This window comes from Amyelois transitella, chromosome 14 (assembly GCF_032362555.1).
Source record: "Amyelois transitella isolate CPQ chromosome 14, ilAmyTran1.1, whole genome shotgun sequence".
NCBI lineage: Eukaryota > Metazoa > Arthropoda > Insecta > Lepidoptera > Pyralidae > Amyelois > Amyelois transitella.
In genome coordinates this window covers 10,020,001-10,034,498 of record NC_083517.1, presented here as the reverse complement: position 1 = coordinate 10,034,498, position 14,498 = coordinate 10,020,001, and the positions used below count along the sequence as shown (strand labels likewise).

The window sequence follows — 14,498 nt, the reverse complement described above, 5'->3', positions numbered from 1 at the left end:
ATGTATCATATAATCTGTATGGATTGTTACGATCACAATGAAACCTCCTTAATAAATGGACTACATAGTTGTGTAAGAAAATCAAAGTGCTACTTACCGTAGTGAGTGGTTTGAATAACAGCCTTTCTTCGTCAGACAACGAATCGAGGATCTTATTGTAGCCTTTAACTACGGCCAGCACGCTCTCGTAAACGAATAATATGTTCTTGCTTTTCAGAAACACCTGTAAAAAGTGGTTTTTTTTATTTATTAGGAAGACCAAAAGTTATCATGGATGACAAAATTAGTTATTGTGCCGTGTGGTTCCCGGCACCAATATTATAAGAAAGGACCACTCAATTTCTTTCCCATGGATGTCGTAAAAGGCGATTAAGGGATAGGTTTATAAACTTAGGATTCTTCTTTATGGCGACGGGCTAGCAACCTGTAATATGAATCTCAATTCTATCAGCCAAACAGCTGAACGTGACCTATTAGTATTTTCAAGACTGTTGGCTCTGTCCTCCCCACAAGGGAAATAGTCGTGATTATATGTATGTATGTATTTAAAAGCGAATTGAAGCCAGAAATACAATGAGAAAAAAGGTTTAAACAAATTAAGTAGGTATTTTTTATTGCAAAGTTTATGATGTGGTAAAAACTTCTGTGTGTATTTCTGTAATATGCTGTGGTCAATGCCTACGAATAACCATTCTTACCTGATGAGCATGAAGTGGTATATCTATTCCTAGATTCTCCCAATGTCCCGATTCTTTGCAGAGGTCCAATATATTCCTGAAAAATGTCCGTACATTTTATAATGATAAAGATGATTTGTCCATATGGAGAGGATGAATGTGTAGCGGGAGCGATGATTCGGCTCGACCGCCACCAAAGGGAAGATCTTCCGCAAGGCTGGTGTGACGCCTGGGGAACCGCGCGACAGACGATGTTGTATTTATGCTCCAATCCATGAAATTTTTGAAATCGCGATTTAGATTCTTCGCTGCTATTGGTTGAGCGCGTCAATTTCTTCGCGCTGATTGACAGTAGTTGTTTGATTGGATGTTGTGACGAGTGGCGTAGAGATGTCGCCACAGATGAAAACAGATTGTCTACAAGCTATTATATCTACTAGCACCATCTGATGGTCGTAAAAATACTTAAGAAACTTACACGTCAATATTGCATTCGAGTAAACCAGGGTTTATTGCGCTTTTTCGCATAAGAGTCTTGTTCAAACCGGCTCCACATTTCTCATCAAAGTTATGCTGAAAAATAAATAAAAAACGAGATGGTGTAAGATGGATTGTCGCGAAATATTTACCTGATTCGTAAAAATGGACAGTATAAAGCCGGGAACATGGTAAATAAATAAATATATACGGGAAAAATTATATAGATTGAGTTAGTCTCGAAGTAAGTGCGAGACTTGTGTTACGAGATACTAACTCAACGATACTATATTTTATATTAAATACTTATGTAGATAAACATCCAAGACCCAGGCCAATCAGAAAAAGTTCTTTTCTCATCATGCCCTGGCCGGGATTCGAATCCGGGACCTCCGATGTCACAGACTAGCGTTACTACCGCTGAGCCACAGAGGCCGTCCGATAAGTTGTCTGAATTTGGATCATGGTATGAGAAACCTTTAAAACAAAGTAATTTGTAGTTAATCGTAGTGGGCTCTAGTCGGATATTTTAAGCTCAAATCACTCGACATCTTCACCTCTCTGGAGAGCCCAGGGTGAACCTTTTGACCACCTGGATTGGGTAAGTCAGGTTTTTACACGAAACGAGTCTCGCCTCGTCTGACTTTCAAATTCTTTGTAGGGGAACCTAACCAATATTCGATTGTGGTTTAAGCTGCACTAGATAAATATGCCTATTCCCTTAGTCGCCTTTTATAACATTCATGAAAAAAAGAGATGGCGTGGTCCTATATTATCCGCCGAGAAACGACGCCTTCAAACTTACAGTCCAACCGATAAACAGCTCCCTGATAGCCAGGTCTATTGCTCCGACCAGGCGGTTCACGTGCATGATGACATCTTCAGAGTTACTGCACGGGAGAAGCCAAACCGAGGCGTCGGTCATCACCTGCAACAAAAAAAGGTGCAATTTTTTTGTAGGTGCAGAAAAAAAACTGATTACGGCGAGAAATTCAAAATTCAAATTCAAAATTCAAAATTTTTATTCATTATTATAGGATACTTCATATCGCTTAATAATTGTCAAAACGTAAGGTTTAACAACATTGGTTGACGTCAAATAAATTACTTAAAACTGAGTTTACTGCCGCTTCCAAGGCGTCAGTGCAGAAGAAGCGGTAACAAACTGCACTGCAGCATTTTCTTCAACAACGTCAACTTCGCAATATCAATTAAACTTGGAATAGAATGTGGACGAATGATGAAAAATCCCTAATTAGCGATTACATTTCACAGAGAACTAAGATTCATAAGAATACTTAGTGTCATGTGCAGACAGTTATACGGTCAAAATTTAACCAAATTTTAAAGTATGTATCTTATTTTGGTGAACTGTGTGATTCCGAATTGGAAATGTGCCATGAAGAACAAAAATATTTAATTTTAAACAATTTTTACTTCATAAGTATCCATTTTCAACTTTAAAAAAATCCAACATTTTGGTCAACTTCATGGTCCAATATGTATTTTGACGAAATCCCACATTTTGCAAATTTTACTTTAATTTGTTGTTCAGTATGTATTTTAGCATTATTTTAATAACTTGCCTTCTTCAAGTACACCATTCTATTCTTCCTCATCCGCAGCACCACGGCTCGTCCGGCGAACGACGGGAGATCGGCGGGGTACATGTTACGAGATGACACCAGGTCCTTTTTGGTTTCCTGGACCTTGTCACTAAACATCGCCCAAACCTGTAAAGGACAGTGTTGAAAAGATTTTTTTTGTATATCATTACATGTGTTAAAGGTGGATTTCATCGAAAAGAGTAGTAGTTATGTAGAAGTATTATTAGAATTATTGTTATATTTCTAATCAGAATGTAGTTTCTCGCGGTTTCTCAACCCTTATTTAAAAGCAATTTCACCTCTGCTTATTGTTTCTCACTTTAAATTTTCTTGTGATTCTTTAATTTTATTCTATACTATAAAGTAAAAATACCGTAATAAATTCCAGTAACTTTTATATATACATCTATAATTCAAGTATCAAACATAAAAAGTTTGACTATTTAAAGGCATTGTTCTTTTTGATGTTTTTCATCTTTACTTTTATTCAGAGTTACATAAAATACAGAGAGTCATACCTCCCTCCAGGTAAGTCATGGGAACACACGAATTTTGACACGCATATAATGTTCGTGTGTTTCTCACCTCTGCAGTCTTCCGCTTAAATATGCGCCTCAGACTCTTCCTCTTGGAGTAGTTGTTGAGCGAGTACAGCGCCACCACAGCCTCCTCCACGTGGTTCACGCCTTCGAACACAGACTCCACCAGATTCTCGATTATTATCTGTTTAAAGACTTTTTCTTATTAGTTACAGTGATAGTTATCTCATTACCTTGTATTGATTGGCGATATAGTTCTGCGTTAACTCCAGTCATTCAGATGTCAATCATGATTCAATCAGTCATGATTCAATGAGTCACGATTCAATCAGTCATAATTTAATCAGTCATGATTCAATCAATCATGATTCAATTAGTCATGATTCGGTTTACTATATTAAGTAACGCGTCCTTACTTAGTTACTTCAACATTTTTACATTTCAACAATAATCACACTTACCTCAATATCTTTAACCACAGTCCTAAACTGCAGTACATCATCGTACCACGACGGCGCCTGGACATCCAAAATGGTCCCTGAAACCGTGTGGATATTCCTCAGAGCATCTTGGAACATGTGCTCGATGTGGCTGCATTTCTCCTCGAACTGGTCTCCTCTTGCCCCGGAGAAAACTGGTTTGCTTATCACCTCCATTTCATCCATTCTGTAAGAATTTTATGAGGTTCAATGTCTTAAAAAAGTACAGCAACTGCTTCAGAAAATCGTACTTAAATAATCTATTTATCTACGCTATCTTACCTTCCAAATATAACCATGCAGTTACAAACATCAAGCATATCGAAACACCTCTGAATGAAGGAATCTATGTAATTGAAGATAGACCCCGTATCCAAGTCCCAGCTATCAGGCTTCTTCTCATTATGAGCCTCAACCATCAGGTCGTAAATCTCCCGATACTTCTTGCAACAATCGATACATTTCGAGAACTCTGCCATCGCCTTCTTGGTCATCCCTTCGAATAAATCCTCCAAATTAATGTAGGCCTTGCAAAGGATAATAATTTGGTTGCTCAACGCTTTGAAGAGGTTAGTGATTCGGGTCTCGGAGTTGTAGTATGGAGACTCCATCCAGATAAAACGGAACAAGTTGATAATTTGAGGGATGTGTTTGGCTATCTCGTCAGGGTCGACCACGCATTCCAATACCGCACATGGCTGCTTGATCACTTGAAGATATTCGATGTTAGATGTAGCTTCAAGAATTTTTTGCTCGATTTCGTCACACAGCGCTTGGAACTGGTGTATAAAGGTCGAGTGTGTCGTCACCAAGATTTTCGTTATGTGTCTCACTGCAGGATTCTTTAATTGATAGCGAACGGCGTTTAAGTTTTCGTCTGAAATATAAACAATCTTCATTGAATCCGCATCTGAAAGACCGATCTACTTTTCCCTGATAATTATCAAAAAAGCTTACGTCTGTAAATCCAAAAGTCATATTCATCGCTAGGACACAGCAACTCATTCTGGGAAGACACGAACGCCTGATCTTCGAGGCACGATTTGATCTGATGCGTCCAGTATACCACGACCCCCTCCAATCTCTTCACCAGCTCCCTGTCAGCGCTGGCCTTCTCAAAGGACAGCTGTTGGCCCTCTCGGGGTATGTAAAGAACAGTCAAACCGAGCATTTTGTAGTACATATCCGTGAGTTTGGCCAGAAATGTGTGGATGCTGGAGCAGAACTCACTCTTTACACCTGAAATTTGCAATAATTTGATATAATGTGTCTTTATAATTATGTAAATTCTTTTAATTTAAGAGTATCTTTTGTCAGTCATTGTCTTCACTCTTCACGGGATCATTTTTACTTCACGACTAACATCGGTGTGCTGTGCTGTCATAAGTTTTCCACGGTGAGTATACCTATTTGTCTGAAAACTTATGCATCGCCAACGAGAAACCTTTAACTTACGGAATTACTAAAAAAATATTCCACTTACTATCAGGCCACGTAGTTATTGCGAAAAAATACGGCGCGTACATATTCTCCAAGACTTGTATCATATTGTCTTCGACAGAATCGACGAAGGTCCCAAATACTATTTCATCGTGGAACGTGTCTATTTTGAACACGTGATCTGGTGCTCTCAGAAAGTAGGTGAGATCATAAACTGGGGTCAGAGGAATGTCGCAACTGGCCATCAGCCTTTCGACTTTGAAGTATACTGATAGAACTAGAGCGCGCGGTTCTAGGATCCAATCTTCGATTTCCTGTAAAATATTAAAGGTGAGTTTACCTTTTTGAGTCATGATCAGATGGCAATTGCCCGTGATTACTTGATCTTCCTACTCCTGAATCGTACCTAGTCATATAAGCCGAACTGATGCCCCTCTTCAGGGAGAAAAAAACAGGTATTAATGTCATGATAACGTCACTAAGATGATTAATGGAGAGAAGGTATTTTTAACGATGTGGATTACATTGTGGAAATGGAATGGGGTACAAAAAGATTATATTGTATTGCAATATCCTCGGAGATTCCTCTCTCATCTTAGTTTCAGGCAGTTTAAGCTTTTAGTCATATGGCTTGCATGTAATTTAGAAATGTCAAATTGAGGAGTCATCATCAGTTTTAAAAACAGTAATGTAATTATTTTAATTAAACGTAGATATATAAAGGTAGCTCTGAAGTTCTCAGAAGTGCTCTGGAAACGAGTTTGTTTCCAGTCGAAAACTTATGATGACTTCCAGTTTAAAAAAAATCATCTTTTATGATTCCAAGATATGATCTACCTTTTCAGCGGTTTCCGTCCAGTCCTCATCCCGTAGATCGTAAAGCGTGGTCATCTTCTTGATGGCTGAGACCAGTTCTGCCAGTTCCTCGGGAGGGTACACCGGCTTCACCGGCAGCTCGGCCAGTTCTCTTTCGATCTGAGCTTGGCGCTCTCGTTCTGAAATCAGGTTTGTATAAAGACCAGTTATGTGTATACACATTTATAAGAAAAAGAATAGGACCACTCCATCTCGCTCCCATGGATGTCGTAAAAGGCGACTGAGGGGTAGGCAACTGTCAATTATAGCGAAGAAAATGACGCGCTTAGCCAATAGCAGCGCAGAGTCTAAATCGCGCAAACAAAGATTTCACGGCTTGGAACATAAATACAACTCATCATCGTCGGAGCCGCGGTTACCCAGGCATCACACCGAGCCTGGAGAAAGATCTTCGCTTTCGTTGCAGTCGAGCTGAATCATTGCTAGTTCATGTTCTTTCAGGATTTTCAAAGACTGTCGGCTCTGTCTACTCCGTAGCGAAACCTCCTCCAGTCCAAACCGCTGGGCCTAGAGGCTTTTATTTTGCCGTGAAGATTTCCTAGACCACATACCTAAGGTCTAGGGGTGCACTAAGAACGGATTTCTCGAAATTCCCGCGGGAATGGGAATTATGATGATTTTTCGTTTTACGCGGGTGCAGTTGCGGGCATCCTTAAGTGTGTGTATGTGTGTGTGTGTGAAAAAGAGATTGAGTGTTTCTATTCTATTGAAGTAATTATATAGTAATTTTGGCTATATAAACGCCGTGGTACCTCTCTCTTCTTCAGAATCATGGCTCAAGTCGTCGCTCCAAGCAACTTTCGGCTTCTTCCGTTTTTCGTCCATTTCACAGTTTAAACTTAACTTTTATGTCAAGCAGAATAAAGTTAAATATCCTCTAGCACGTTATAATCTAGAATTTTATAATTTAATTAATAAATCTACAATTTCATTCAACGATATCTTTGTTTTCCATATGGAAAACAAAAGACTGATTTGAAGTTACCGCCAACGTTGACAAAACGTCATGTAAGTATATAATTGTTTTTTATTGTAACCAGTATGTAATTTTTTCACTTTATTATAAGATATCTTATGATCGAAGATTCAAAATATTGTTAATTTTATACTTTGAAAAATTTTTAGAACTGATACCAAATGGTACTGTTGGGTCGATTAAACCAATTTTGATTGTTTTGTTGTTATAGAAACGAGTCAGAATAGAATTAACCTACAATAGACATTTTAAATTTTGATGGCTTAGAATTGGACGCCATTTTTTTTTAAATTAAGCAATTATATTGTACATGGTTAAAAATGTATTTATACTCGCTTCATGACATTTCAATTTATATCTAGTATTGCAATGTTTTTCATAATCCATCCGGAAGGTAGTTAGTTAAATTTTATGCACTTATTTTATTGTTATGAGTTTAGATTCTTTAAACTTTCAAAATTATTATTGAAATAGAAATATAAATAATAATTCCCTGTGCAATAAATGGCTAAGGTAATCAAAAGAGGTCTTATAATTAGCTGAAAAGCTTTTTTTAAAGTTTTTTACAGAAAATGTCAATCTGCACGCCAATGGCAACCTTTTGTCAATATTACAGTTGAGACTGAATTAATATTTCAAATAAATATTAACAAGCCAATTTTAAAACTGCCCTAGTTTGAAACGTATTTATGAAATATTTTCAGATGATCAAGGGGCATAACTAATTAGTTTGAATGTAAGTATCTGTGAGTAGCATCGAGTTTACTTGAAGAGAGTTATAAATGTGGCTGAAACGAAAGCCGTGAAAGAGACGAGCATGTATGGTGTTTTGCTTATTTATACTAATATTATAAAGCTGAAGAGTTTGTTTGTACTAATCTCAGGAACTACGGGTTCGAATTGAAAAATCCTTTATGCGTTGAATAGACCATTTATCGAGAAAGGCTTTAGGCTATATTACATTACGTTGCTACTATAAGCGAAGAAATAATGGAAAATTTGAAAAAATCGAGGAAATTTATTCATCCTTGAGCGCTTCAATGGCAGAGACTACATCATTCCACTTGCCACAATCTCTGTATACTTCCTTCGCTTCATCTACATTAATTAATCTCTTCATGCAAGCTCGGCGGTTTTGGGCACTCTTGACCTGACCCTTTGCTAGGACGTCCTTAATTCGATCAAGATACGTTCGTCTAGGCCTTCCTACTCCGACCTTTCCCTCCACACTCTCCTTGTATATCTGCTTAGTCAACCTGCTTTCATTCATTCTTTCCACGTGACAAAACCATCATTGATATTAATGAAAGAAAGATATATGCACTGTACATGGATGTCGTAAAAGGCGACTAAGGGGTAGGCTTATAAACTTGTGATTCTTCTTTTAGGCGATGGGCTGCCTGTCACTATTTGAATCTCAATTCTATCTTAAAGCCAAATAGCTGAACGTGGCCCAACAGTCTTTTCAAGACTGTTAGCTCCGTCTAAGCAAGGGATGTAGACGTGATTATATGTATGTATGTATGTATTACAGGAAGGTAGCTAGCATGCTTGTGCAAAATGTCGTCTTATGGCTCGGGCAGCGTTCTCATTCAGCCGCGAGGGCAGACAGCGCTTGGCGGGCGTTCTGCGCGCTCTGCTGATCGCGCAGCTTGTTCTTACTCTGTGCACCGCCATCTTTTGTTACAACGCGTCTCAGCGCGTCATGGCTTTGCTGAAACATATACATAAGGTAAATATGTCTGCTTAACTTCCAATTTCTTGTATTCAAGGCAGACAGAGCGCGCTCTGCTGATAGCGTAGTTGGTGTTTACTCTGTGCACGAGAATCTTTTGTTACAACGCGTCTCAGCGCGTCATGGCTTTGCTGAAACATATACATAAGGTAAATATGTCTGCTTAATGTCCAATTTTTCGTATTCAGAGCAGACAGAGCGCGCTCTAGTGATCGCGCAGCTTGTTCTTACTCTGTGCACCGCCATCTTTTGTTACAACGCGTCTCAGCGCGTCATGGCTTTGCTGAAACATATACATAAGGTAAACGTGCTTGCTTAACGTCCAATTTCTCGGGTAGCGTTCTCGTATTCAGGGCAGACAGAGCGCGCTCTGCTAATCGTGTAGTTGGTTTTTATTCTGTGCACGAGAATCTTTTGTTACAACGCGTCTCAGCGCGTCATGGCTTTGCTGAAACATATACATAAGGTAAATATGCTTGCTTAACTTCCAATTTCTCGTATTCAGAGCAGACTGAGCGCGCTCTGCTGATCGCGTAGTTGGTGCTTACTCTGTGCACGAGAATCTTTTATTAACAACGCGTCTCAACGCGTCATGGCTTTGCTGAAACATATACATAAGGTAAACGTGCTTGCTTAACGTCCTCGGGTAGCGTTCTCGTATTCAGAGCAGACTGAGCGCGCTCTGCTGATAGCGTAGTTGGTGTTTACTCTGTGCACGAGAATCTTTTGTTACAACGCGTCTCAGCGCGTCATGGTTTTGCTGAAACATATACATAAGGTAAATATGTCTGCTTAACGTCCAATTTCTCGTATTCAGAGCAGACAGAGCGCGCTCTGCTGATAGCGTAGTTAGTGTTTACTCTGTGCACGAGAATCTTTTGTTACAACGCGTCTCAACGCGTGATGGCGCTGCTGAAACAAATATATAAGGTGAGATACATGTAGGTATATGGTGACTACTTTCCTTGGAAGTGTTGGCAGAGAATTTATCACTCCCTTTCTCAGGATATGCACTTAAATGTGCATGGGTCAATGGGGACCCGGTCATTTGGGAGGCGTTCATGGGGCCGCAGTCAACATGAAGTGGCCCTTCGGTATCTTTTGTTATAAAATAAGATGGCTGCACCTTTGGAGATCTGTCCCCTGATTTACCATTACGATGCACCAGCGAACAGTTCTTTACAGCTGGCAAACTATTGTCAGGGTGAGATTTACAAGGTGGGATGCTAGTGGATAGGATTGCTGGGCTATGGAGTGAGATACGGACATCTACAACGAAAATCTCTCACGTAATTTTGATTATTATTTTGTTAGTACATGTAAAGTTTTGTGCCATGTGGCTCCCGGCACCAATACAAAAAAGAATAGGACCACTCCATCTCTTTCCCATGGAAGTCGTAAAAGGCGACTAAGGAATAGGCTTACAAACTTGGGATTCTTTTTAAAGCGATGAGCTATCAACCTGTCACTAGTTGAATCTCAATTCTATCGTTAAGCCAAATAGCTGAACGTGGCCATTCAGTATTTTCAAGACTGTTGGCTCTGTCTACCCCGCAAGGGATATAGACTTGACCATATGAAATGGTACATGAACTGCGTACGAGCCCGTAGGGACCCGGTCATTTGGGAGGCGTTCATGGGGCCGGAGCCAGCATCATATTATTTTGTATCTATTTATTTAATAAATAATAAATAAATAAATATATACGAGACAAATTACACTGATGGAGTTAGCCTCGAAGTAAGTTCAAGACTTGTGTTACGAGATACTAACTCAACGATACTATCCTTTATAATAAATACTTATACAGATAAACATCAAAGACCCAGGCCAATCAGAAAAAGTTCTTTTCTCATCATGACCTGGCCGGGATACGAACCCGGGACCTCCGGTGTCACAGACAAGCGAACTACCGCTGCGCCGCACAGGCCGTCAAATTTATATTTATATTATATATTCAAACTAGCGACCCGCCCCGGCTTCGCACGGGTGCAAAATTATAAATGTTATTAAGTATACATAAAAACCTTCCTCTTGAATCACTCTACCTGTTACAAAAAAACGCATCAAGATCCGTTGCGTAATTTTAAAGATTAAAGCATACAGACAAACAGACTAAAATAGCGACTTTGTTTTATACTATGTAGTGATTTGTACTAGTTCAACGCGTTTTTACAGGTAACAGTGTACTTCCTCTACGGCCTCATCCTCTTCCAAGCGTACTGCATGAAGGTCCATTACACGAGTGGATTCCGCCTCATCACATTACTCCTCCAGAGCCCGTACTGGCCTCGCGTGACCCTCGTAACTAAAGTCTGGCTGTTCACCGGCAGTATGGTGGCTGTTAACGGAATGCTGGTGTATGCCGCCTGTAGAGGAACGTTAAAGGTTAGTTTCTACTTAATTTTAAACTAGCGACCCGCCCCGGCTTCGCACGGGTGCAAAATTCGGAAAAAATTATACATAAAAACCTTCCTCTTGAATCACTCTACCTGTTACAAAAAACTGCATCAAAATCCGTTGCGTAATTTTAATGATTTAAGCATACAGACAAACAGACTAAAATAGCGACTTTGTTTTATACTATATAGTGATGATAGGAAACAGCTGACAGGTCGCGTGTCAGTCTTTCACCGGCACCCATACAAAAAACAATAGGACCACTCCATTTTTTCCCGTGGATGTCGTAAAAGGCGACTGAGGGATGGGCTCGTAAACCTGGGATTCTTTTTTTAGGCGATGGGATTCTATCATCACATTGCACATTCACATTTTTTATTACTGTTAATAATTATGTATGTTACCAACAAATGTATTTTGATAGTGAATAAAGCTTTTATCTACGAGTGTTTACCGTTAAGCCAAACAGCTGAATGTGGTCTATCAGTCTTTTCAAGACTGTTGGCTCTGGCTACCCCGTAAGGGATTTTGACGTGACTGCTATCTATTTTTCAGGCGCTCTCCAATGAGCTGTCATCATCGCTGCGTGTCGGTATATCGCAGTACCTTGCAGAGCCTACATGGAAAATACTCTTGGATACGATGCAGGTATACTTAATCACAACTAATAGGTATTACGAAAACATGATGAAATTTTATATTGCTGCCGTGTAGTTCCCGGCACCACATAAAATATACCTATATAAAAATTTTTTATAGAAACAGCTGAACGTGGCCCGTCAGTCTTTCAGCGGCATCCATAAAAAAAAGAATAGGACAACTCCATCTTTCTCTGATGGATGTCATAAAAGGCGACTGAGGGATAGGCTTATAAATGGCCTTTAAGTATTTTCCAAGACTTTTTTGGCTCTGACTTCGTCGCAAGACATGAATGTTTGTTTGTAATTTGTAAATACATATATAATATTCTTCTTCTGTAACTTTTTTTTTTATATTTTTTTTTTATTTCTTTAAATGTATGTATGTGTCATATTGTTACAAATAGCAAAAAAATTAAGCCTATTACCTACACATTGAAACATTTATTATTATATATTTAAGATCTATGTAAAACATGTGTACCACAATAAAGATTATTTGATTTGATTTGATTTACTTTCATTTGAGTTTATCTTCTTAGGTGGAACTAAGTTGTTGTGGTGTTGAGAAGCCCAGCGATTGGCACGAGATACCCTGGCTCAATATGGACGTTCTGAACGAGGACTCCACTGTTGTTTTGAAGTAAGTTGCTCTTCGCATCTTTGGCTATATACATATGTACATACATAAGGTCAATACAGGATCATTTAATACAGTAATTCTAGTACAAAGGTGCTACTTATTACACAAGAAATCTCTTCCAGTAGACCCGTGAGAGGAGAATAGTTATATATATTAGTTACATACATACATACATAAAATCACGCCTCTTTCCCGGAGGGTTAGGCAGACACTACTTCTTTCCACTTGCCACGATCTCTGCATATTTCCTTCGCTTCATCCACATTCATAACTCTCTACATGTAAGCTCGGCCGTTTCGGGTTCTTTTGACCTGACCCTTTACCTTTAAAGAATAGGACCACTACATCTCGTTTCCATGAATGTCGTTAAATACGACCTATCCCTTAGTCTTACAAACTTGGGATTCTATTTTCAGGCGATGGGCTAGCAACCTGTCACTATTTGAATCTCAATTCTATCATTAAGCCGAACATAGCTGAACGTGGCCATTCAGTCTTTTCAAGACTGTTGGCTCTGTCTACCCCGGAAGGGATATAGACGTGACCATATGTTTGTTTGTTTGTTTGTAAACTCTTTATTGCACATAAAAATAAATATAACAAATTACAAAACAGTTATTGGATTTAGAAGAATACCTATGTACAATGGCGGACTTATCCCATGTGTGTATGTATATATGTATGTATCTTTTTTTTTTTATTCTTAGGTTGGCAAGTTCTGACGGAAAGGTGCACCCTCCCGTGACACCGTATTCCTGTTGTACCCCCAGAGTGCTGTCAGCATGCTATCACGACCCTTTACAACAGGTTATTATTATTTGTCGTACAAGCTTTCACCCGCGACTGAGACAATATTTCCACAGTTCTTATTTATTTGTTTATTTATTCTTTATTGTAACAATTACAATTTGTAATGTACGATAGGCGGACTTAATGCTAATAGCATTATCTAACAGTCTACCATTGGGGTTAAGCAGAGAACCTTATAGTTAAGCCGTTCTATTAGAGTTCTTTATAAAGTAAAGTACGTATTCCAGTTAATAAATTAGGTACATATATGTATATCTTTTATATTGCCCAGGAGTAACAACAATAAAGTTTCTTTAAAATCTGTCAAGAAGTTTAAGAGATTAGCGTGTATACACACACACAGACAGGCTTGCAGACAGGATTTTATTTTTGAAATGCATATTCTAGCCCGCTAAAGCTACGAGTAATTTTACATATACGCTGTTTCTGATCTTATTATTATAAGTTACATGTATGAGCTTGCATGAAGAGAGTTATGAATGTGGATGTGAAGCGAAGGAAGTGTACAGAGATCGTGGCAAGTGGAAAGAGGTAGTCTCTGCCTACCCCTCCGGGAAAGAGGCGTGATTGTATCTAGTATTGGTCTTTAATAAATCGTGAGACGTAGTTTTTGAGGGTTTTTTTAAATGTGAAAATGATGCCATTTAATTAAAATAAAAATAAGCTCAAACAGCTCAGAAGTATGGGTATAGTCTATGTTTAAAAGGATGCAGTTGTTTTAAATGTCACCCTGTATGTATGTATGTATGTTTATATACCCAACAGACACGCTTTACTGTTTCATTATAATAATGTGTATGTATTAAACAGAGCGAATGGCGTTCGGTATGGTCCATCAGCTCGGCACTGGTTCCGGCGTCGCTGCACACGCGCGGCTGCGTGGAGGCCGTGCGCGCCCCGCTCGCCAGGGCTCTGCTGGCGCTCCACTGCTTCGCCATGCTGGTCTGCCTGCTACAGGTAACTGATAGAATAGATTGGCTTCGCGTGGCTTCGCTGAGCTCAACTACGGTTCTGGCAGAATCATCAGCGTCGCGGTGTCTACACCTGCGACATTGTGCTGAGTCAGGACATTTTCACTGTCCATCATTGGTCGTCGTCACATTGTTTATTAATGTATAACTGTTAATTATGTAGGTATGTGTCCAACAAATGTATTGTGATAGTGAATAAAACTTTTATCTATCTATCTATTTATTTTCA

General features: G+C 39.1%; 2 protein-coding genes across 2 annotated transcripts in view; one reads left to right on the top strand and one right to left on the bottom strand.

Annotated features, from left to right (window-relative positions):
- LOC106132250 (dynein axonemal heavy chain 2) overlaps nt 1–6,920 on the bottom strand; it is a 73,056-nt gene extending 66,136 nt beyond the window's left edge. The window contains exons 1-12 of the mRNA XM_060948014.1: nt 6,848–6,920; nt 6,057–6,214; nt 5,263–5,533; nt 4,737–5,018; nt 4,062–4,656; nt 3,762–3,966; nt 3,347–3,484; nt 2,741–2,887; nt 1,960–2,082; nt 1,156–1,250; nt 699–774; nt 98–223 (exon numbers count right to left, since the gene is read on the bottom strand). Of these exons, the coding sequence (XP_060803997.1) occupies nt 98–223; nt 699–774; nt 1,156–1,250; nt 1,960–2,082; nt 2,741–2,887; nt 3,347–3,484; nt 3,762–3,966; nt 4,062–4,656; nt 4,737–5,018; nt 5,263–5,533; nt 6,057–6,214; nt 6,848–6,920 (2,289 nt within the window). The remainder of the gene's footprint in view (nt 1–97; nt 224–698; nt 775–1,155; nt 1,251–1,959; nt 2,083–2,740; nt 2,888–3,346; nt 3,485–3,761; nt 3,967–4,061; nt 4,657–4,736; nt 5,019–5,262; nt 5,534–6,056; nt 6,215–6,847) is intronic.
- A 1,721-nt stretch (nt 6,921–8,641) lies between these two features.
- LOC106132251 (photoreceptor outer segment membrane glycoprotein 2) overlaps nt 8,642–14,498 on the top strand; it is a 12,375-nt gene continuing 6,518 nt past the window's right edge. The window contains exons 1-6 of the mRNA XM_013331611.2: nt 8,642–8,803; nt 10,986–11,195; nt 11,763–11,855; nt 12,388–12,488; nt 13,196–13,295; nt 14,109–14,255. Of these exons, the coding sequence (XP_013187065.2) occupies nt 8,642–8,803; nt 10,986–11,195; nt 11,763–11,855; nt 12,388–12,488; nt 13,196–13,295; nt 14,109–14,255 (813 nt within the window). The remainder of the gene's footprint in view (nt 8,804–10,985; nt 11,196–11,762; nt 11,856–12,387; nt 12,489–13,195; nt 13,296–14,108; nt 14,256–14,498) is intronic.